The sequence below is a fragment of the Microtus oregoni genome, unplaced genomic scaffold, assembly GCF_018167655.1.
Source record: "Microtus oregoni isolate MIOR12 unplaced genomic scaffold, Mior012 000003F_ref0000135, whole genome shotgun sequence".
Classification (NCBI taxonomy): domain Eukaryota; kingdom Metazoa; phylum Chordata; class Mammalia; order Rodentia; family Cricetidae; genus Microtus; species Microtus oregoni.
Genome location: NW_024543062.1, coordinates 34901833 through 34926391, shown reverse-complemented (window position 1 = coordinate 34926391; position 24559 = coordinate 34901833). Strand labels below are relative to the sequence as shown.

At 43.2% G+C, this 24559-nt stretch overlaps 1 protein-coding gene across 4 annotated transcripts in view; it reads left to right on the top strand.

The window, feature by feature from the left end:
* The first annotated feature begins 1948 nt into the window (after positions 1-1948).
* Pitpnb (phosphatidylinositol transfer protein beta) overlaps positions 1949-24559 on the top strand; it is a 54669-nt gene continuing 32058 nt past the window's right edge. For 2 of the 4 annotated variants that reach the window (XM_041648405.1, XM_041648406.1), the window contains exons 1-7: positions 1949-2077; positions 5938-5968; positions 8711-8856; positions 17440-17531; positions 18117-18124; positions 18769-18843; positions 19792-19875. In XM_041648405.1, the coding sequence (XP_041504339.1) occupies positions 2058-2077; positions 5938-5968; positions 8711-8856; positions 17440-17531; positions 18117-18124; positions 18769-18843; positions 19792-19875 (456 nt within the window). In that variant the 5' untranslated portion in view covers positions 1949-2057. The remainder of the gene's footprint in view (positions 2078-5937; positions 5969-8710; positions 8857-17439; positions 17532-18116; positions 18125-18768; positions 18844-19791; positions 19876-24559) is intronic. The other 2 variants (XM_041648409.1, XM_041648407.1) reach the window with 2 other exon arrangements.

Sequence of the window (24559 nt, the reverse complement as noted above, 5' to 3'; positions counted from 1 at the left end):
GTGACTGACAAACTGCCAATACAGGTGAAACTGTCTTTGAAATTTCCTGCTTTGTGAAAAAGTTTGCTGGATGCTATGGGCCTATGGGCTAATGATGAATGCCCCAACGTTACAGAAGAACTTTGGATGACTGTCCAGGTAGCAAGATGTCTCTGTCAATTCTAGAGTTTTGGAAGTTGCTTACAATGAACTTATTGTTTACTTGGGTAATATTATATCCTTCCGGAGTCTTTGGTGGAGTTGAAGAATTGATAGTTATAGTTTTCCTTAGTTACAATAAAAGGTAGATATAAATATTGTAACCATAATTATTGCTTGATACCTATTTTTTTATATGTAATTTTACTATGTTAAATTTAAAACCCTCATTTTCATTTAAACAGAAAAGGGAGATGATGTGGAATTCCCCTCTGTAAGCTGTAAATACCACTGGTAAATAAAGAAACTGCCTTGGCCTGTTGATAGGGCAGAACTTAGGTAGGTGGGGAAAACTAAACTAAACGCTGGGAGAAAGGAGGCAGAGTGAGAGAGACAGACATGCCGAAACTTTGCCAGGAAGCCACTGCCATGTGGCAATACACAGATTAATGGAGATGGGTTAAATTAATATGTAAGAGTTAGCCAATAAGAAGCTAGAGATAATGGGCCAAGCGGTGATTTAATTAATACAGTTTCTGTGTGGTTATTTTGGGAGTCTAGGCAGCCAGGAAATGATAAGCAGTGTCTTACAACATATCTTGGTGTTACCATGTCCTGTGATTAAGCTCCAGGTCTTCTATTCCAAAGTCCAATCCAGTTTCTCAAATTGGAAGACTGATCCTACTGCTTGGAGTTATTTCCAGTTTTCATAAAAATATTCTCAAGATCATCCAGGAAGGAAAAAAGTATGGTTTGACAGAGTAAGCAAGGTGACTAACATGTGCATTAACATGAAATGCCTATAATGTCTAAAGTTCATCAGTTCCCTGGGAGTCCCACCAAAAGGCCCCTGGATCCCAAGTTATGAATCTCAGCGAGTGGAGATAGGCAGAGGTTTGACAGGTTATGTCCAAGCGCAGTATTCAAGCAACTGTTCAAAACTGATCAGAGTTGTGTTACATCTGTGTTACTAGTGCACAAAGCCCATGCTGGGCACACTGTGTTCAGGAATTTTTGGATAAGTCTCAGTAAAATCTACCTTTCACTCTTACTGTAATTAACTCTCCTCCTGTAAAGTACATATTGGTAAAACCAATACCTGAGGGGGGTTGGTAGAATTCGTCTAATCCAACTGGGTCTCTATTGTGTAAAAGTTGCATTTGTTGAGGATTAAATGTTTGGCTAGGGGTTAAGCTATTAAAAACAATGGTTGCTCTAGCAGACCCAGGTTTGGTTCGCAGCACCCGCATGGTATTTAACAACTGCCTGTAACTCTTGTTCTACGCGTATCCAGCGCCCTCAATAGGCATCAGATATGCACATGAAGCAGGCAAAGCAGCCACACATTTTTTAAAGTTGGCACAAGAGACCAGCACATCTGGGTTAAAACACTGGTCTGGGTTTCTAGAACACCGTCCTGCTAAATCTGAGGCTGCAAAACCTGGTGTCATCAGCTTCCACGCCTGTGTGAAGTCTCTAAAGTGCACGATGGAAGCGAGATGTCTGTCAGAAGAGATCTTTCTCTGGAAGCAGCGAGGAGATGCAAAGCCAGTCACAGAACAACGCCGTCTGGGACCCCGACTGGAGAACTCACTCGAAAACGCCCGTGCAGCGGCCTGGGGGACGGACGTCAGACACAACGCAGTCCCAGCTCTCGCCAAGTCTACGCAAGCGCGGCCCACACCTCACGTGCGCGCCAACAGGCCGCGCAGCCGCAGTGGAGGCCTCGTGCGCCGAGGGTGGGGCGTGGACTAGGCGGAGTTAGCCCCCCGGCGCTCTGACGCCGTGGCCTGCGGCGGAAGGGTGCGGACGCGCATGCGCAAGCAGAGCTCGGACCATTGGGAGGCCGGGCTGCGCATGCGTGCTGAGAGGCCCGGTGGCGGCGGCGGCGGAGGCAACTGTGAGGGGGTTCCCGGAAGATGGTGCTGATTAAGGAATTGTGAGTGGGTCGGTGGGCTAGAGTGAGGCTCCGGGACGCGAGCTGAGGAGGGTCGGTTGGCTCAGTGTGGGGGGCACTCCTGGGACGCTGCGAACCCCTTACTGGAGCCTTGAGGCCCTGTGCGGAGACGCCGCCCTCCGTAGTCCGCGCTTGGCTTAGCGGCGCGAGCTCCCGTGGGAGCCGGGAGTGCCCGGAGAGGGGTCGCCCTGAAGTTTATGCCAGAACGCTGGCAGACTCAGCGGACCTGACCCCTAGCACATCTCCCTGCCATCGATCTCTGGCCTCTAAAATGAGGCGACACTGGCCCCACCTGCTTCACCGGGCTAGATGCGGCGTTAAACACATGGTGTGGCAAATGAAGATATCCCCAGGTGCATCGGACTGGTCCCATGATTTTGTTGAAAAGTTGTAGCTTCCCCCTTCTTAGAGCCGTGAACATTACAGGAAACTGGTGGCAGGGAATGTTCAGCTGTCACCTGAATCAGTGTTCCTTGTGCAATTAGGGATTTCAATATGACCCATTTTGTTGTTGCTCTTCTCCCCGCCCCACCACTTTCATTTCAAATTCTTTTTTTTAAAGGCCCTAATTTAGCTGTGTAGGCAGCTTATCTGTATTAATGTCAACTTGTGTAAACAAACAAAAAATCAGTATACTTAACACAGCCCAGATTCTGTTTTCTGCTCATCAACATTTCCTCTTGCTCATCCCAGCATCACAAGATCTCCTTATTATTCTTTTGTTGCTCTACATATAGGCTTAACTCAGGGCCAGTCTGTTTTCTTTTCTGCTTTTTCCTCAAATTAGTAGCTCACCACCTCGGGCAGTTTATGTTGTTTGTCTTCCTGTTCTCTCTATGGTGCACACTATACTCACTCTGATACCTAGCTCTTAGACAGTCTTTAAGATGGTTAGCAAACATTTGGTGGTTGTTGTTTTTTAAGATTCATCTTTATGTGCATGAATGTTGGCCTGCATGTGTGCATGTGCACCACACCGTGCAGTGCTCTCGGAGGGAAGAAGAAGGCATGGAGGGGAGTAATGAGCCACCATGTGGGTGATGGAAACCGAACTCAGGTCCTCTGAAAGAGCAGCAAGGCCACTGAGCCATTTCTCCAGCCCCTCAGCAAACATTTGTTCATGAGTTGATGACAGATTACATTTGCGCATGCATACGTGTGTACAGGCAGGAACCACAGCAGGCTTCCGAAGGTCAGAGGACGACTTGAAGGAGTCAGTTCTCTGCCCCCATTAGGGTCCTGTGGCTGGAACTCAGGTCGTGTGGAGTTAAGTGCATTTGCCTGCTGAACCATATCTGGCCTGAACAATCACTACTTTTTGTTAGTGACAGGGAACCTGAAAAAGGCTTACTTTTACATTCTGCATGGAACAAAGATCTGCATTTAAAGCATATTCATAGTACTGAACTTTGAGCTTGTATGAAAACTTTCTTCCAAGTGATTTTAATAATGTCTCTTGCAAGCATCACCTCATTTATTATTCGAGTGGCAGATATTAAGACAGGATACTATGAGACAGACATGACAGTGTGTGTCAGTTGTAGACGCACAACTGAGTATGGATGCCCGTGGAGCCGGATACATTGGCTCCAGTTGGAACTGGACCTAGAGGTGGTTGCGAGTTGTCTAATGTAGATGCTGGGAAATGAACTCAGATCCTCTGCAAGAGCAATGCCTCTGAGCCATTTTCCAACCCTGTCTTTTGCAGACCTTTACTTTGTGAACATTTAAATGCACTGAGTTAATAAATGATGATATTTATCCAACATCTGATTATTTTTCTGAAAGCATCGTATGTTAGAGTTTTTGATGCTTAGTCTTCATGGTGGCCTCCCCTAGTTTTTTTTTTTTTTCTCCATCTAGGCTTTTAAGATAAAGACTGTTTCCTGTTAATGTGTTCTATGTTCAGTACAGTGTAAGTACTCAGTGCCATTAACTGAAGTCAATTTTCTGTAGTCAGCTCCATTCAGTTGGTTTTTGAACACAGACAATGAGTAGGTGGTTCCTGTATGAAGATGTTGGTAAGGTACAATACTATCATAGATGTTTGTCATCTTTAAAACATCTATTTTTTAAAATAAGAATCAAGTAATTAAAAATAGCTTCCAGGGCCAGGTTTGGTGATGCATGCCTTTAATACCAGCACCGAGAGAGATGATCTTTGTGAGTTCCAGGGCAGCCAGGGCTGCATAGTAAGACTGTTCTCAAACAAGACAAGACAGGAGACGACTCTCAGGGTAGATTGGTTCCTGCAGTTATCGAGCAGTAGATGAAGTTGCCATTAGTGTAAAGTCTTGATTTTAAAGTGTTTGTTGCTGGTTCTGTTTGGAAAATCACTTTGATGAGGATCTTTAGAGAAGTTTGTGAATTTGATTTAGCATTCTAAATGTCATAGCCACTTTTGTTTCATGAAAGAGATTTCTCTGAGAGTGTTGTTAAATATAAATGGGCATCTTCTGCTAGTAAGTTAAAATTACCCAGCTGTGATTCTTTGGTTTTGTAAAACTTTGGTGAAGACTTCCTTTCTTCCATCTCTTCCTTTCTATAGTCCTACATCTTTGTTCAGTCCTTTAATATTAATAGTAATGATTCTTGAAAAGCTCCTCAGAAGACTTCTTTGCCTTATTCTTCATGTTCCCAGCCACCTACAGATGGTCTTTTGAGATCAGCCATAGCTATGTCACTCTGGGAAAAATCCTCCAGCATTTCTATCGCTTCATTAATGAACTTAATAAATTCTTTATCCTATGTTACAGGCCCTGAAAAAGGTATCTCAACCTCTCTTTCTCACTTGCCTTTCTCTAGTTTATGTCCTGTGGAATGAGGCAGCAAGTTATTGTGCACTGGAGGGGCAGAGGGTTTATGGAGGGACTTAACAGCATGTTTGCTTCCCATGAGAAATAGAAGTTTGGGACTTTTCTGAGTTGTTGTCTTGTACTGCGTTATAGTTAATGGAACTCTAAAGATAACCTTTGTGATGTCCACTAGCCCAAATAGGACAGTATCAAACACAGATCCACCTTCCACTGGCCCTGCCTTGGGAGGGGTATGGGATTTGTAAGGTGTGAGGCTGTCTCCTTCACAGGCGTTTCTGCTTGTTCTAAAGCCCTTCACTTTTGTCTCAGTGAACTTGAGTAATTAGGTTATGGAGGGACTTTTCTGGAAACAGTCATTTGTGGACTTCAAGGCATGTTTGTATTCTGAGAGAAATATCAAAAATAAAATATGCATAGAAGACCCCTGTTGAGTGGCTTGTGACCTCCTGTACCTGCAGTGCCATCTGCTGGTTTTTGTGGGTGCTCTCTCATACACATAAAAATAAACCTTTAAAAATGTACATGTGTACCAGAGATAGCATGCGTTTGGTGAGTGAGAGTGGCCTGACCAGAGAGTCTGCAGATGACGGACCTTGCTCATGCTTGCTCACCCTGTTTCTCAGATGCTGTGGCAGTGAAGCGGGTAGCCCTCCAAGTTCAACAATGGCAGTCTTAGACTTGTAGTTGAGACCCTTAGGGTCCTAGGCTTGCAAACACCCTCTCTCATAAATGGCATTCTTGTCCACTGTGTCACTAAATTTAAAATTCCAAGCCAGGCAGTGGTGGCAAACACCTTTAATCCTATCGCTGAGGAGGCAGAGGCAGGTGGATCTCTGTCTGCATTTGAGGCCAGCCTAGGTTTCAGAGTAAGTTCTAGGACAGCAGGGATACATAGAGAAAGCCCATCTCAAAAAGAAAGAAGAAAAAAAAAAGGAAAAGAAATTACTGAGGTTACATTGAGTCTACAGATTTGTGTTTTAAAACCATATCAGTATGTAATGTATATTCTTTTCTTTTTCTTTTTAGTCGTGTGGTTTTGCCGTGTTCTGTTCAAGAGGTAAGTTGTTTTGGTTCTGTGCATCCCATTGGTGTGGTTTACTGCTCTGCTAGTCTATGCTGCTCTTGTAATATTCATTTGCTTTTGCCTTCTCTTTTAGTGCAGTCCTGGCATCTGGACCCGGGGCCTCAAACATGCTAGGCGAGCAGTCTACCAATGAGTTATATTCTCTGCCTTCATTTTCTTTCTCTTTCCAGTTTTTGTGACAAAATGAGTCATATTACAGATAATTGTAAATAAATTTCTGTTATATTGTCTCATTTGTAAGAATCGGTAGAAAATAGTTTAACCAATGTAGAAATTCTTTCAACACTATCCCAGAAAAATGAGGTTCCTATCTCAATTTAAGTATTTCCTATGTGAGAGAGCTTGCTGCTGAGAGAGAGGTGGCCTCTTTTACTACTGGACATTTGTCTTTCCATAGAACTTGCTTTTCTGTAACATGTGTGAGTTGAGCCTTCTCCTGTCGTAACACTTGAGCTTTTCTGATGGTGCCTCTGCCTGCCAACCTCGCCACCCCAAGACCTCTGTTCTACTTTAACAGGTTAAACATTCCCAGTGTATCCATTTATGCTAATTTGTGACCTTATGACTTTACACCGCTGGCTTCACTGCTACATGCACCGTAGTTGGTGCTCTGCACTAAAAAGGTATTCTAGATGTGATCTTGCCATCAGCTGACGTCGGGATTATGGTCTTGGGCATTAGCAGAAAACCCACATCCTGCAGTACAGGTGTCTGAGGAATTGGCAGGTGTAGCTCAACCCAGGGCCCTTCAGCTGACAGTAGACCCAAAGCAGAGAGTTGGATGTCGGACAGAGCAGACTGATAAGCTAAGAAGTGACAGGTAACAGAAGGACAGGCAAAAGCAGAACTGAGAAAAGAAGCTGTTTTTGTGTGGTCTTTTTTTTTTTTTTTTTTTTTTTTTTTTTTGATTTTCGAGACAGGGTTTCTCCATAGCTTTTGGTTCCTGTCCTGGAACTAGCTCTTGTAGACCAGGCTGGTCTCGAACTCACAGAGATCCACCTGCCTCTGCCTCCCGAGTGCTGGGATGAAAGTCGTGCGCCACCACCACCTAAAATCAGTTTTCTTTTTTCTTTTTGGTTGTGTGGTCTTGAGTACAGCTGTGTGGTGACTGAATAGGGCTAGAGTTTCATCACATCACAAACCTGCACTTTGTTTGTACAATTGATTAATTGAACTCAGAGGTGGAACTTGACATTTATTTTGTAGGGTTTATTGGGGCTGGGGGGTAGTTGATTGAAACAACTTATTGAAATCTGGAGTCTTGATATTGTCACCTCAGATTTTTTTTCAGATTTTTGTTATACTCAGATTTAACAAGCATGCCCCCCTGGGGATTCCAATCATTTTGTTTCTTCATGGATTTTTGTTAGACCAAATTTGTCCTCTGTTTTAAAGACATTTTAATCCTGTTTTGAAATGTGATGTATTGAAAGTAGGTTGTGAAGGACTTAAGAATTACGACATTGGCATTAGACTAACCCAGGCAACATGTCAGAAAACAGAGGGAACAGCTTCCCCTGCAGTCCAGATTCTTTTGTTGGTTGGTTTTGGGTTTTTGAGACAAGGTTTCTATGGAACTCTGTGAGCCAGGCTGACCCCAAACTCATGGAGATCTGCTTCCTGAGTGATGGGACTAAAAGTGTGGCCCACCATGCCCAGCTCAGTCCAGACAGAGTCTTAAGTAGATACTTGGGGGCGCTGAGAAATTTCTTTAGTTCCAGCCTTTCAGACCCTTCCAAATCAAATCGAGTAATGCTGCTTGGGGGTAGGGCTATTAAGCTAGCCAGCACAAAATTGTATCCCTTGTGAACACCAGATGGGAGTATTTCCTGAACTTTAATGATCCTTTTATTCTCTCAAGTATAATTTTAGCTTTGAATTATGAGTTCTAGAGGTAAAATTTTGTGCCTTTACCTTGAAAATAAGCTTATAAAGGAGAAAAATACTGCTTTAAGCTGTCTTCATCAAATTTGAAGAGATTGGCACTAGTCCCATGGTTTAGTCCCGGGAACAAGTGAGCGCATAAGAGCCTCAGTTTTGCCCCTTATGGTGACTGTTAGTGCACAGTTCAATACTGCTGACTCATGGGAACTGTCCTATCACTGAGATCCCTGGTTCACTTTGAAATAGGAATGACTGAGCACTAACCAGCCTTTCATGCTAATGCTTACATGCTTATATGCTTATATTTCTAGAACGTTCGTGCTTATTGGAGAATTTTGTTGAAAAGTTCTGACCTGGGATACCCAATACTGTATCATTTCAGTGGAGCAAGGGCCAAATGGGCACATGTGTCTTTGATCATAGAAGAGACCCAGAGCTGTGCTAAAAAAGCTCTTGAGGCTTTTACTGCCTCACAACATACTCTTCATTACTGAGAATGGAGAGCTAGTGGGTTGCTCAGCCTTAAGGTTACACATCTAAGATGTAAGAAACATAAAAATGTTTCACAGGGTACAAATTCAGGGTTCAAAAGTTGAACTAAGTGCTGACATTCTCTTGATACATAATGTTATATAAGTGAAATATTAGTAAGTTTTGGTTGTGAACCATGGAAATATGTGATCATCTGACATTGTCATTTGAGTTCTGTTTCCGTGTAGAACACATGCTGAATGGTTTGGACTTTTCTTTATCATCTTTATTAAAGTTTTAACATAGGAAAGTTCTGCAGCTTTTATTGACTTAGTAAAATTCTGCTCTTTGGAATTTCAGTATCAGGTTGGACAGCTTTACTCTGTTGCAGAAGCGAGTAAGAATGAGACTGGCGGTGGAGAAGGAATCGAAGTCTTGAAGAATGAACCTTATGAGAAGGATGGAGAGAAGGGACAGTACACACACAAAATTTACCACCTGAAGAGGCAAGTGGGGTTTCCACCTGTGACCTGCAGTACCTACCTGGCAACCTCCCTATGAGTAGGCCTGCTGAGCTATAATATGTGGTGACGATGTGTTGTGCTTCAATTTACTGTGGACCCCTTATGTTTATACTAAATTATAAAAGAGATCCATCTGTCTATAACACAAGTTCAAACAGCGGGGCGGACTGTAAAATTAAACCTTCATCCTCAACCTGGAGAGAGAAGATTACTGGTCAAGAGCACTGGCTGCTCTTGTAGAGGACCTGGGTTTGGTTCCCAGATCTCACATGATGACTCACAGCCGTCCACCGCTCTAGCTCCAAGAGATCCAGCACCATGGGTACTAGGCACACATGTAGTACACATACAGGCAAACCACTCATATACATAAAGTAAAAATATGTAATTCATCCTCACTCCTTGCCATCAGTATTCTTAAAAGGAGAAACACTTGAAATACTTAAGGGTTTAATCCTTCTGGATCCTAGTTCATCCTTTTTTATTTTTTGTTTTTTTTTTTTTTTTGTTGGTTTGTTTGTTTGTTTTTCTTTTTTAATGTGTGTGACTTGACTAAGTGTGAGTGCCAGTGTTTGTGGGGAGGCCAGAATACAGCTCAGTATTGTGCTCAGGATGATGGTCCCTCTGCGGTAGGGCGTGTATTGACCTGGACTGGCACTGGGATTGTAGGTATAGGTCACTGCTCCTCGGCATGTTGACATGGTTTTGGGGATTGAAGTCAGGTTCTCATGGGCCCAGCATAGTTTATTTACCTGTTTCTTACAGGGTAGGGAATGAAAATTATAATTTTAGATAATTTATAGTTTAGTACATTTTTGTGTTATAGCATACTTTCTGGTTGTCTTAGATGGCTGTACCTTTAGGACAAAGAAGGATCTACTGGAAAGCCATGATGGTTTCAGTCGTCCTTCAAAGTTCCATATACTAGTCTTCCAAATTTTTCTGTTTTAAATTTTTGCCAGTTTCCATTTTTGATTTTCTTATGAGTATGATTGGATCCCTTGTGCATTTCTCTTAAGCTGGAGTCTTGAATCTTACCCATACCTTTTCCTTCAGATATTTTTTTTTACAATAGAAAATGCATACCTGATAGTAGAGATGGCTCTGAGTCATTTGCGACCCCCTCCCTGTCTCTTAAGGTTGGGCAGGCTTCTCTGCTTATCTTGGTTTTCTTCTCTGTACATTCAAGTAAATCTTACTTGTATTCCTAAAGCACCTTGAAGTTGTAGATGAACTTAGGTGAATAAACTTAAGTTTTATCATTATTTTCTTTTATAAAGTTATATTTGTGTGCGTGCGTGCGTGCGCGCGCGTGTGTGTGTGTGTGTGTGTGTGTGTGTGTGTGCGTTGTGTGTCACAAGAGAGGAGTTGTCTGTGGAGGCCAGAGGAAGGCTGCAGGATATAGTGATACACCAGATGCGTGTGCTGGAAACTAAACTCTATCAAGTTCTCTCAACCACTGACCCATTTCTGCAGCCTCTCTTTGACTATAATTTTTGATTCATCCATTAATTCAGTTCTTTAAACAACTCAAAGTTACTTACTAAAAGCACTGAACTCCTCTGGGAGTGCTAAAATAAGCTGGAGGTTTAATGTGTCGTATTGGTCAGTGATAACCCTGTGTAGATTACAGTTCCAATGTGAAAACATCAGCTTGTTGCACTGTCGTATTGGTCTGTGATAACCCTGTGTAGATTACAATTCCAATGTGAAAACATTAGCTTGTTGCATTGCTATGGCAAAACACCTTGACCAAAAATAGCTGGGTGAGAAAAGGGTTCATTTGACTTACAAAGGGGCATGTCAAGACAGGAACTGAAGCAGACCCTGGAGGAGTACCACCTTAGCAGCCTGCTCCCCTTGGCTTGCTCAGTCTGCTTTCTTGTAGCACCCAGGACTTGTTGAAATAGGAGCAGCGGGCTGCGTCCCCGGCACCCGGCCGCCCGCACGGCTAGCTTTACCTTATGCCCCGAAATAATTACACGGAAACTGTATTCTTTTAAACACCACTTGGCCCATTTCTATCAGCCTCTTCTAGGCTTGCTCTCGCACCTGGACTAGCCCATTTCTAATAATCTGCTGTAGCCCACGAGCTGGCTTACCAGGAATGATCTTAACCTGGGTCTGCCTGGAGTGGGAGAATCATGGCGACTCCTGACTCAGCTTCTTTCTCCCAGCCTTCTGTTCTGTTTACTCCTCCCACCTATGTTTTAACCTATGAGGGCCAAGCAGTTTCTTTATTGCTTAACCAATGAAATCAACAGATTGATATATGACACTCCCACATCAAGGACTCTCTACTCAGGGGTGGTAGCTATCCCCAGGGGGCTGGAGGCCCTTCCTCATCAATCATTAATCAAGAAAATGCACTTACATTATAGACTTGCTGGTAGGCAATCTGGTGGAGGCCTTTTCCTGAAAGTTCTTATTCCCAAATGACTAGCTTGTGTCAAGTTGATAGAAAACCAACCAGAACACCTCTTGAAATAAATGTGAAATATCTTTTGTTTGAAACCTAAAGGTTCAGATATTAGAAAAATGACACCTTGTTATGTAGAAAAGGTCTATTACTGGGCCATTAGGTATTCATACCGTGTTTTTAAAACCTAGTCAGATAAAAACCCTAGAAAGTCATTAAAATGTGAGGAATGTTTATCACTTGCTGCTGAGATATGGGTGATTACATTTTTATGGGAAAGAAGACTATTAAATACCACTTTCGAAACATTTGATTTAGGCAACTCTCCAGCCATAAATAGTAACTCTTAGTTGAGGAGAGCTATAAATATTATGGTCACTGCAGTTGGTATTATTGCTCAAAAGCTTATTTGGACAGGATAGAACTTTGAGGCTTGGTAGTACCAGCTCTCTGGAGGCAGCCTTCCTGTGTTCCTGGTCTCCTGGAGCAGTGAAGGAGCCAGAGTCACCCTACATTTTCTGTGTACAAGTCCTGAGACATGGACAGTTGATGAGTTTTGCCAAGAAGTCATAGGAATGCACACTTGCCATGGTTAGTAAGTGACAGACTTGCATACGCTTGACTTTTAGTTTCTCTTTTGCTCTGAGTATGAAGTCCCAGGCCTGCGGAACCCATTTGAGAATTTAGTGAGCACAGGTCCCCTGAGAAGGAGCAGAAGGGGGCTAACGGGATGGTGAGGGCTGCTTGACTTTGTGTCCACTCTTACCAGACCCTTCAGCCCCTGTCCAAAATGGTAGCTGTAGATAGAAATACAGGGAAGCGTAAAAGGAGAACAGGAGAGAGGGCAACAGTGATGGAACTTCATGGGAGAGATGGCCAGAACGTTGCCATCAGTAGAGACCATACAGACCATTGCTACTGTCAGGGAACAAGAGAGACTATGGGATGCGGGCAGGCCTCTCAGGCTCATTGCTGTCACACTGATAAGCCACCGGATAACCACATTACAAAAGGGCACAGATGACTTAGCATCAAGTAAAGCCTTGATCCTAGGAAAGGCTGATGTCAGTACAGATCCTTCCAGGGCTTTGTGTTACATTTTATTTTTTATTTATTTATTTTTTTTTTGGTTTTTCGAGACAGGGTTTCTCTATGGTTTTGGAGCCTGTCCTGGAACTAGCTCTTGTAGACCAGACTGGTCTCACAGAGATCCGCCTGCCTCTGCCTCCTGAGTGCTGGGATTAAAGGCGTGCGCCACCGCCGCCCGGCCCTTGTGTTACATTTTAGGTGGTGCCCACTAGCCTTGTTTATAGGCTTAGCATTTAATTTTTTAGTTAAGTTGTGTGCCCTTTCCCCACTTAATATCAGTAGAATTGAAGATTTTGGTTAGACCACCAACACCTTATTTTATCAAATTGTGACATTCTGTATTTCACTTGACCCACAGTAACCAAAGTAGACTCCTTGGCTTCTTGAATATAGCCGCTTGTGTATGAAGAAAAAATACTGTTCAATTATTATTTTGGGTTTTTTGGTGTTTTGTTCTTTTGACTGGTCTCGTGTATGTCGGGTTCCTACTTGTGATCCTCCTGCTCAGCCTCCTTGAGTGTTAGAGCTGTAGACTGCACTGCTACACCGGGCCTCGCCGCTCTTGACTGTGCAGGACACCTGAGTGTTAGGCCTATCAGAGAAGTGGTTTGCAGAGCTCCCCTATTCCCTGGGCTAATTTTATTTTCTAGGGAGTACCTTGTGAAGCCGCAACAGTTTATTATTATGCTACTGTTATTATTTTAAATGAAGTTCCAATTTACTGGTTTTGTTTGTGTATCCCAAGTCACCGGCACATGCCGCCCTTCACTGCTAGCTAGGTCTTTGTCCATTTGGAATCGATTTCGCCCCACCATTCATTCTGCCCTCTCCTCCACTTGGTTTAATTTTCCACACAGAGCCAGAATAATCTTAAAATTTGACCCAGGTTGTATTGTTCTCATTCTCAAAGCTTTCCACAGCTTCCATGTAAGACAAAAAATGAGCTTTACGGTCCAGCTTGTTGGCATGCCAACCATCCAGTCTCTGACTGCCCATACCTCACTGGCAGCCCTGTCTGGTCATCATCTTCCTTTGGTCCTAGCAGTAGCCATGCTAGGAACTGCCATAGCTCAGGCATTGCTGTCCTGCTGTTTCCTCTCCTGCAACATGCTCTGCCCAGTGGTATGGTTCTTGGTTTTTGTCTTCCATTGTTTCTGTTTCTTTCCTGAAAGGACAGCTGTTTTGGGATTGCCCCTGTTGGTTCATTGTTTCCCAACCCCCAGAGTGGCAATTAGTCATTTAAACCATGTAAGTCTCTCTTGTTTTTCCTGTTATTCTGTGACAGTTTTCTACCCTGAGCTGGAGAGACTGCTCAGTTGTATTATTGTTGCTGAGGACTGGAGTTCAGTTCCCAGCACCCATGTCAGACAGCTCACATGTAACTTCAGCTCCAGCTCTGGGGGTCTGATGCCTTTGGCTTCTGATGGCACCTGCATTCACATGTAGCATTTTTGTCTTTTAGCTGCCCTGTCTGGGAACAAATGGGTTTATGACCATTGTTCCATTATGATCAGATCTTAATATAGCCTCCTTTCAACACAGAATAAAATACTGCAGTTGACTTTGATTCCCAGGTTGAATATTCTTGAAGTGTGTGACAGAGGCGTGCCTTCTGAGAGAACCTTCATGCTATGAGCTTCTCTTTGCCAGCCCACATCTAGACAGGGTACTTTGAGATGAGATCTGCTAAAAACACCAGAAGCAGTCACTGTCTCGTGAATGCTTAAGGAAGGAGAAAGGAGAGAACTTTGAAGGCCTAGTTTCATTTCATAAGTTTATTTACTGTCATTTCCTTTTCTCAGGCTCTCTAAACTTTTAAAGTGATTTTCATTAGTCAATGTGATAGAGGAAAATAGATAATTTAAGATAGATGAGATAAGAGATAGAGGAAAAATAATAGCTAACTTCTAGTTGCCTTGTTAAGAATGTGAAAAATGTTCACTAATGAAGATTTCTTAAAATCTGAATTTAAATTATATTTTGTTTATTCCAGGTACACATTTCCCAGGTCTATCTAGTCATTACTAGTCGTGAAGAGAAGCTTACCCATGAATGTTCTTATACTAAGTGCAAATCTATAGTGAGTTTGGAGCAGCTAGCTCAGAAATGGAAATTTCATAACTGAGATTTTAAAAAGGAACTTAAATGGTAGAAGCAGTCTTCTGGAACTATGATAGGAGACAGTCGAGGCCAGGTGGAAAAATATTAGAAGTGGGCATGTTGGGTCATAGTGCTTGTTGAGCAAAAATAAGGATCAGAGTTCAAATCCCCAGCACTCACAGAAAAACTGGATGTGACTGTGTACACCTGGAACCCCAGCCCTGTGGTGGACAGAAATGGGAGGATTACAGGAGCTTGCTGGCATTCAGTATAGCTCCAGGTTTGGAGGGAGACTTTTTCAAAGGAATAAAGTGGGAAGTCATAGGACAGGGCACTTAGCATCCTCTGGCCTTCTTGAGTATGCACACTGGTTTTATACTGGTTTATAGGTATTAAGCTTTTTCTACTATTGGGCCTTGTAGAATAAACTGTTTCTGATGTAATCCCTAGGGAGTTTGGCCAACCTTTTTTTCTGAGTTGACTGGCTGAACAATTGACAGGTTATTTGCCGTATTCTGAGATAAAGTGTATTCTAATTACGCATAGGTATTGTATTACATTATGCTCTGTTGGACCTCACATTGCATGAGGACTGTCAGTTCTACTTCTTAGCTGTGTGAGGTTTACACTTGATGTTCTTTGTGTGTGTGCGTGAACGTGTATATATGCATGCTTACATGCTCATGAGTGTGCATCATGTGTAGAGGCCTCAAGGCAGCGATGAGATGTGTGTGCATGTGTGTCATGGCACACACGGGGAGGTTGGAGGACAACTGGGAATCAGCTTTGTCCCTAAGGATTGAACTCAGGTCATCAGGCTTGGTGACAAGAACCTTTACCCACTGAGATGTCTTACCAGCCCCTACCCTGTCTTCTGAAGCATGCACCAGGAGCTTGCCCACTGTCTGACCAGCAAGCCTCAGGAATCCTCCATTTTCTAGCTTCTTAGAGCTGAGATTACAAGCTTATGCTTGACTTTTTACATAGGTTCTAGGGATGAAGCTTGGGTCTCATACTTCTCCCCAACCTGCCTTTGACTTTAAGACAACATTCTTTTTAGTTATCCTGACTTGATATTTCTGAAGTTGGTGTGAGTTAGCCTACAATTTGAAGAGAATAAATGCTCAGAGAATTGACCTTCATTCATTGGTGGTTTTTTTTTTTTTTTGGGGGGGGGGTTTTCGAGACAGGGTTTCTTTGTGGCTTTGGAGCCTGTCTTGGAACTCGCTCTGTAGACCAGGCTGGTCTCCACAGAGATCCGCCTGCCTCTGCCTCCCGAGTGCTGGGATTAAAAGCATGTGCCACCATCGCTCGGCTTTCATTGTTATCTTTGAAGGGCATGAAAGCACATGGAAAATTCTTTATGTCTGCCCTAGGATTGTTGCTTGCCCCACCATTCAAACTATATATATTTTTTCTGTGATATAATTTGTCTGAATAGTGAAACTCCCCAGCTAGGTACTCCAGCTGTGTCATGTCCTTTGGGCCTGGCATTTTGGGTTCTCTCTCTTCATGCCGCACAGCTTTCTGGGTGGTGTGAGGCTTCTCAAGGATGCTTTGTTTAGCCTCCAGCATTGAGTTTAGGAATGGCTCCTGTTAACTTGCTCACCCTTAATCCAGTCAGAAGTCCTTCCTGGCTCCCAAGTTTGCTTGCTTTGTTCTCTGTCTTATTAAATAAATAAGTTTGACTTTTACTATGATATGTAAAGAATATATAAAATGTTTGAAGTTGGGGGTATGATGTAGTTTGGCTTCTATGATTTAACATCTGAGTTACTAGCTATCTGAGATAATGGAACAGTACTTGCCTTATGGTGTTCCTAGGACATTTAAATGAGAAAAGCACCTCCCTTTAACCTCGGCAGCCAGTTTTCGGGGCTTGAGGGAGGGGCTTTCAAAATTCTAGATACATCATAGACATTGTGTTTCAATTTTTGTGACTTTAGGGTAGATAATACAAAGTCCAAACTAGAAGATCTAAGCAGCGTGCCCAGTGTTGACAGGCTAGAAGGTAGATTTGAGAGTTCAGTCTAGTCTGTGTGGCAGTGTCTCTGTCATAAGCATGTTCAGTTCATCAGTATTTTTGTATAAACTGCAAAGACCAGTTTTCTTCTTGTTAGCGACTAGTGCTTTCTGTTTATAAGAATATATCAGCTGTCTTTGGGTGCTGTTCTTGATGGGTTTTCACAAGCCTGTGTGTGCCAGTCCTGCATTTAACCTTCTTCTGATCACAGTTGAGGCATCTAGCAACAGCCATTTCTTGAACTTACATTTTTCTTTCCTTTCCATTCTTTTCTTATCCAAGTCAGGGTCTCCTACATAGTCCTCGATGTTCTGGAACTCACTGTGTGAACCAGGCTGGCATCAAACTCACAGAGATCTGGCTGCCTCTGTCTCTCGGTGCTGGGATTGAAGACATGTGCCACCACACCAGGCTTTTTTTTGATGAGACAAGGTCTCACTCTAATTCATGCTAGTCTCGAGCACATGGAGATACTCCTTTCTGAGCCTCCTGAGAGCTGAGGTGACTGCTGTTTAGACAGAACCCTGCACTTACGGCATGCTTCTGTTGTGGGGAAGCCTGGCCACGTAAATGCCAGTGTTGTGGCAGTGTGTGGGCTGGATAGCTTCAGTCACCTGTGGGAAGTTGATTCACACTCGGTAGATGGTAAGGACCACACACACACATTTAAAAGGGTGGAGATGAAGCTGAGTGGTAACAGTGCTTCCCTACCATACCCAGTACCACCAAAATATAAAATACACACACAGAGTAACTTCTTTTATATAGCTAAACTTTCTTCATTTTTTAACATTAATTTGCTACTTGATTATTTTGGGATTGAAATAAACTGTTAGTGCTATATAGTTCATCAGATTTAGAATGTGATAACATTTTCGATAGAAACAAAAATGATGGTACAGTTGAAAATGTATCCAAATCTCTCTCCTTACAGCAAAGTTCCTGCATTTGTAAGGATGATTGCTCCCGAGGGCTCCTTGGTGTTTCATGAGAAAGCCTGGAATGCTTACCCCTACTGTAGAACAAGTAAGCTGGTTCCAGCAGTATTGCATCCTGCTGCTTTTATGAGGAGAGGGACACTAAATGCCCTGGTCTTGAGGATTAGACCAAGCAAAGCCTCCTATAGGGTCTTAGGTAGTTGACTACTGCGTGGGTGATGGCCGCGGGAACCACTGGTTTCCTTCTTAGATCTATGCGTATCCCGTTCCCAGATGACAGCCATATGGAAGTCCTGCTAACTCTTGGCTTTGGGAAGATCAAGTAAACACAGAATTGTAAAGGTCATGTACATCCAGAGTGTCTGTTGTGCTCCAGCAGCACTCTAAGACCCAAATGTCTTCATATATGATGTCATGCTTTTGCAATATTCTTATTAGCATTATTTTAAATTAAGGTAGATGGAAATATTGCTTTGTACTCTATAATCTAAATTGAGGATTTCTTGGTGTCACTGTATTGGGACCATTTTGAAGATATAAGCTACTAAGTGCTATATGTTTGGGATATGTTATGTGTTAGTCCACCTGACATTAAGTACGGGGACAGGCTGTTTTGACTCCATCTAATTGAAGTTTTTCTTGTTTTGCTGCCCGCCTCTTCTCTCTGCCTCAGTTGTAACGGTGAGTAGCACACAGTATTCCTTAAACTTTGTTTTTGCATCCTAATGATTCCTAGCTGCTGCTCACTTTTTGCTTAAGCCCCCATTGCTTCATGGCCTGTCCTGTGTCCTCCTTGTGCTGTTCCCACCTCATATGTCCTAGGCTTGCCTCACGCTTCTTATTGGTTCTGCTCTGCTTTTGCTACTCCTTTGAATGTCAGAATTGCTCAGAAAATTGCCTTTTCTCTGCCCTTGTGCTGCCTAACAAGTGGGAGTGCTTGAATTATGCAAGTGTCGTTTGCTGTACTCAACAAGCCCCAAAAATCAGGAGCTGGGGCTGGAGATTCATCTTGACCATTAAGAGCACTTGCATTAAGAAGGTTGCTCTTCTAGAGGGCTCAGGTTCTGTTCCTAGCACCCACATGGTGGTTCACAACCATCCGTAAATCAAGTTCCAGGGTCTCTGATTCGCTCTTCTGACTTTGGCAGGTACCAGACAACATGTGTGGCCCATGTAGGCAAAACACTCATACATAAAATAAAAATAAATCTAAATAAAATGGGGAGTTTATTTGGATTTGGAAAGAGGGCCACACTGGGGTACTGTGCGAGGAAAGACTCCCGAAGAACTGTGAAGGGTACATCACTTTCTTGTGTTCTCTGCAGAATGAATATATGAAAGATGACTTCTTCATCAAAATTGAAACATGGCACAAACCTGACTTAGGAACATTAGAAAATGTAAGTTTCCACTGTGCACTGAAAGGGCCGGCAAGTAGCTGCTTCATGGTGGCTTGGTCCACATGTATAAGGCCCTGGGTTTGACCACCAGCCCTATCAGAATGGTACCAGCTCACGGTACCAGCTTGAGTGAAGAAGGCTGTGGGAAAGGGGATTACTGAAAACAGTCCACTCTCCTTAGTGCGATGATGACCCAGGATTAGACAAGCTCCTGGCAGCATGTCTATGTCATTGGGGTGAGGCAAGCAAGCCAGACACAAATCGGCTTCCTCTATCAGTCCTTGCCTTCATGCTTGAGTGGACTCTTTTGAGATCACTGTTCTTATCAGCAGCTCTCTTACATGGAGCAAGGAGGATGTGGGTGACTCACAGATGGTGCGGCATCCAGTCCTTACCTGGGGTATTAGACGGTTTCCCTCTGTTCATCAGGGCGGTTGTTTACTCTCATGTTTATTTCCACTTCACTGTTCATAACAGTAGCAAAATTACAGTTATGGAGTAGCAACAAAAATAATTTTATGATCAGGGGTCCCCACTCCATGTGGAATTGTGTTAAAGGGTCACAGCATTGAAAACTACTCTTCTAACCCCCAGTGCAGCCTGTTGAAGTCTGGTTGTCGTGTTACCTTTGCTAGCGTAGAATTTAAGGGTTCCAAGCACTGTGCTTATATCATTTGCATTAAACAGGCAAAACACATTTTGTTACACAAATCACCTCTTAGCTCTAATATAAAATTGCCCTGACAGATTTCTCATGTATACATCCACCCCGCATTGCGGAAGCAATACAACGAGTAAAAACTGTCTAGATGTCAAGATTACCAGCTGCTATTTTCTGAAATAGTAATTTATTCAATACTGTATTCTGAGGTACTCGGGCTAAGATGACATATGGAAATGTAGTGCTTTCCTGAAAAAGAACACACTAAAGTATTCTGTTTCTCACAGGTTCATGGTTTAGATCCAAACACATGGAAAACTGTTGAAATTGTCCACATAGACATTGCAGATCGAAGTCAAGTTGAACCGGCAGTGAGTACTATTTGATGGCATCTTGATATGTCCTCTTCACATCTCAAAGTTACCTCTGTCTTTTGTGTAGTCTGCATTTCTACACTGAAATGATCCTGGCACTCAGGTCTGGTCTGGACAACACAGGCATTGGAGGAAGAGAAGGTGATTGTCTCCTGTGCTGTGGGCAAGGAAAAAGTGCCTTGCTTATGTTAGAGAGCGTTTGCTCAAGAAGTGTTTCCAAACACTTTTGTTTACTGCTTTAAAGTCACACAGGTCTTTTATACTTTTTATGTATGAGTAAGTAAAAATCTTCCTTACTCAGTAACTTCCTTACTAAGTTTTTATTAGCTCAGTTAAGGCTAGTCCTGTTAGAATCATTTATATGATCGTTTAACCAGCTATCATGCTATTTGGATTATTTTAAATTTTATGTGTGGGTTAATGCACAGCACATGCAGAGGTCAGAGGAACAACTTCCATGAGTTGATTCTCCTTCCATCTTCACATGGGTTGTTATGGGGTCAAACTCGGGTCATGAGGCTGACCTTTACCCACTGAGCCATCTAACTGGCTGTCTTGATTTTTACTAAATGTAAGCATCTGTACCTGCCTCTCACTTAATCTCCCTTCCCCATACCAGGTGAAGACCCTCACTTGTTTTGGTTTCCTGGAATTGGTAATACTAGCTCAGGCCTATAGCATGCAGGTACTATATTGATTTTATAGCTGTGATAGCCAAAGATTGTCTTCTGCTCTGCTGGTACTTCCCTGGTTTGGTTGTTCAGTGTCCCCTACCATTTCTGTTTTTAGTGTGTGGTCTCTGAATTTGAGCAGTGTTGTCAACTAAACAGAAATAACTCATATACAAATTATAAAGGTAAATCTAAAACAAAAGTCTCTGATTTCTGTCAGAAACACCTGGGGTTGAAGTTGATCGTTACTATGCTGGACACTGCTCTTTTCGGGACCCTCCCTACTTAGAATTTCAGTGTTGAGCTAGGGTGATGGTTTAGTGAGTATGGTCCCAGTGCCAGACGGCGATGCCTGAGGCTGACCCCTGGGCTCTGCAAACACATGCACCATCACACACCGATAAAAATAAAGATAAATATGTGGGCACTGAATAGTGGGGTGATCCTAATTTGGGTTTGTTTGATTTTAATTGTGCTGTGATACGAAGTTACCTCAATTTCAAGGATATTTTCACCTTTGAAATTATGTAAAGGGGGAGGCTATTTTAATCTGTTCAAGTGAGGATCATTCAAATGGTGTCTGTTCTTTTGTTGGGGATATCTTTTAGCCGTTGTTTGCTGTATGTAAAAGAGTGGTGAAAGGAGAAGTGTCCAGGATGTGAGAGGCAGTTAGTCAGCAGGTCAGCTGGAAGTGCAGTGTGGCGAGCCCTTGGCAAACCCAAGTGTCTAGGATGTGAGAGGCAGTTAGTCAGCAGGTCAGCTGGTCACAGATGCGGTGGAAGTGCAGTGTGGCGAGCCCTTGGCAAACCCAAGTGTTGGGTGCCCTGGGAACAGCATTAATACGTTGTTATTTGAAGTGATGTGTTGGCCAATCAGAATAGAATGGTGGCACCAACTAAACTTGGAACTTTGTGGTTTGGTAGAATATAGGACATGTCTGGCTTTTCTGGGAGCATGAGGAGTTTTCGTTCTTGTCCTAGAACAAAAAGTAGACAGTGAGAGTGTGGCCAAGGCAGCCTTCTGCTCTGCTGTCCTACAGGTGAGAAGGCCCTGCGTTTGCAGAGGCTGCACAGATGGTTCTGTGGGATGATGTTTGGGCTGGATAGATGATGGAAAGAATGGATTGAACCTGGGCATTGTGATTTGGTGGGGATGGTTGTGGCCGAGAATGCGTACTCTGAAAACAGGTTTTACATTCAATGGCTTTGCCATCTCTTGGCTCTTTGATCTTTGCCAAGGTTTTGTGACCTCCCTGTGCACAGCTGTTTAATCTTGTGCAAAATGAGGCTGACTACCACACAGCACTAAATATGTGTAGTAATAAGAGCAGCGGGGCTGCGTCCCCGGCACCCGGCCGCCTGCATGGCTAGCTTATGCCCTGAAATAATTACACGGAAATTGTATTCTTTTAAACACTGCCTGGCCCATTAGTTATAACCTCTTATTGGCTAGCTCTTACATATTGATCTAGCCCATTTCTAATATCCCTGTAACACCATGAGGTTTCTTACCAGGGAAGATCTTAACCTGTGTCTGTGTCCGGTGGGAGAATCATGGCGACTGCCTGACTCTGCTTCTTTCTCCCAGCATTCTGTTCTGTTTTCTCCGCCTACCTAATTTTCTGTCCTATCAAAGGCTAAGCAGCTTCTTTTTTAATTAACCAATGAAAGCAACAGATTAGAAAGAAGTCACTCCCACATCAAATATGGGCACCTTGTAGTAACTAGATTACTATGTGCAGGCCTGGCTGTTATTGCCAGCTGCACTGTGCAGGTGGCTGCCCAGTGTCACTATACACTGTGTGTGTTCACCTGCATTTTTTCTCTTAAATTGTATGTGTACAAAGATGTGTGTGTGTGTGCGTGTGCGTGTGCACACGCATGTGCATGTAGGTACCTTGGAAGGCCAGAAGAGGGTATCAGGTTCTTTGAATCTGGAGTTACAGGGTGTGAGCTGCTTGGTGTGGGAAACTCTGATCTTCTTCAAGAGAAACAAGCGCTTTTTAACTGCCGAGCCATCTCCCCAAGCCCAGTTTTCTGTGGTTTTGCTTTCCAGGGTTCATAATTCCTATTTGCAAATTTACACTTCAGATATGAGTAAATGCAAATTTAAAATATATTGAATTTGTAGTAGCGTTTTTTTATTGTGATAAAATGCACACAACATAAAAGTTAACTTTTGAATCCTTTAAAAATGTACAATGCAGTGGCATAGTGAGTATTCACGGGCATACAGCCATCACTGTCTACTTTCCGATGGACTCACTGCTGATCACCAGACCCCTATTCCCCATTCCTTTTTAACCTCAGCTTTTTGTGACCACTGGGATTTACCTGTTGGGCATTTCTTGCACCATATGGCCTGTTGTGTCTGGATGCTGCTTAGACTGCATAATTTCAAGTTTTATTTGTATTGTAGCATATGTTGGTGTTCATCTTTTTAGGCTTGACCAAATCACACTGGATGAAATATTACATTTTGCTCAAACTTTCATCACTGTTGGGCATTGTAGCTGCTTTGACATTTTAGTATCTCAGGGTCTTTTGGTCTGTGTGCTTTCTTAGTCCTGATAATGGAAGTGCAACTGATACCATGTAGGATGTCAGATGTAACATTAAAAAAACCTAGCTTGAGGGACTGGAGAGCTGCTGCTCTTACAGAGGACCTGGATTCAGTTCCTAGCATCTACATTAGGTGGCTCACAACTGTCTGACTCCATTTTCATGGGGATCTGACACACTTTGTCTCCGTGAGTACCTGGTGCACATAAACTGCACAAGTTCTCACACATAAATAAATAAAAGATACTTTTAAAAGGAATGTATTTGCAATTTTAAAAGGGCAGTGTTGTCATAGCAGGCAATATGTCAGTGCACACTTTGCATACTCAGGATCAGTGGCAGTGCTTTGCAGTCTGGGTAAGGTCAGCCCAGTACCATGATCTAGCTAAGTTGTAGAGGTTCACAGTGCTGCAGGGGACAAAAGGTCACCAAGGACTCAGGCCCAGAAAGGCAAAAACGAGTAGGGTTGCAGTGGTTGAAGGGACTGTGTGTTACACCTTTTTCATGCGTGCATCACACTCTCGGCTCACAGTCTTGGTTCATGTGTCTGTCTTTTCTACATAGAAATTGGACCTCGGGAAAGAGTCTTGCTGTTAGCTTGTTCCTTAGGCTTCTGCACTATGCCTGTGGAAGAGCAGGAAGGAAAGGTGAAGGTGCATTATTAAGGTGAACCTATGCAAGGTCATGTCGAAAAAAGAAACACGCGGTTTTGGGTTTGCATGTGTGCTCCTTCTGTCCCCCTGTCATGCTCCCAGCCATTCAGGACCATCGCCCCCCCCCCCCTTTTTTTTTTTTGAGACAGGGTTTCTCTATAGCTTTGGAGCCTGTCCTGGAACTAGCTCTTGTAGACCAGGCTGACCTCGAACTCACAGAGATCTGCTTGCCTCTGCCTTCTGAGTGCTGGGATTAAAAGCGTGCACCACCACCCCCCCACCCCCCCGCCTGGCGGGACTGCTGTCTATTAAACACAGGCATTTAATTTGGCTTAATCTGGTCTGATTGGAATTTTTTGCGCCGGTGAAGATGTTCTGTTAGAAAATATTCCTGACATTCAATACTGGGGCTACAGGTACATGAGAGATATACATGGCTGCGTGGATGTTAGGTCTGAACACTTGCGGTTCTGCTGCAAGCATTTTAACTCTACATCATCTTTTTAGCCCAGTGCAACCTCATAACAACAAAACTTGAAATGGTTGCGTTTGTTTTCTTTTTGCTGTTCACTTTATAAGAAATGAAACACTAGTAATTTTGAGAAAATAGGTAGTCAAGATCTGTCAGACTCAGGGCATATGTAAAATAGTTGAGAGTAGAAGAAACAAAAATTTGAAAGGAAGCTTGAACCTTTTCACGCCATCTGGTGGGAGTTCTCTGTCACTGCAGGTGGATTTGGTCTAAACATTTCAGTTCAGAGTTACTCAGGCTTGCTCTGTTAGGGCTCACCTTCTG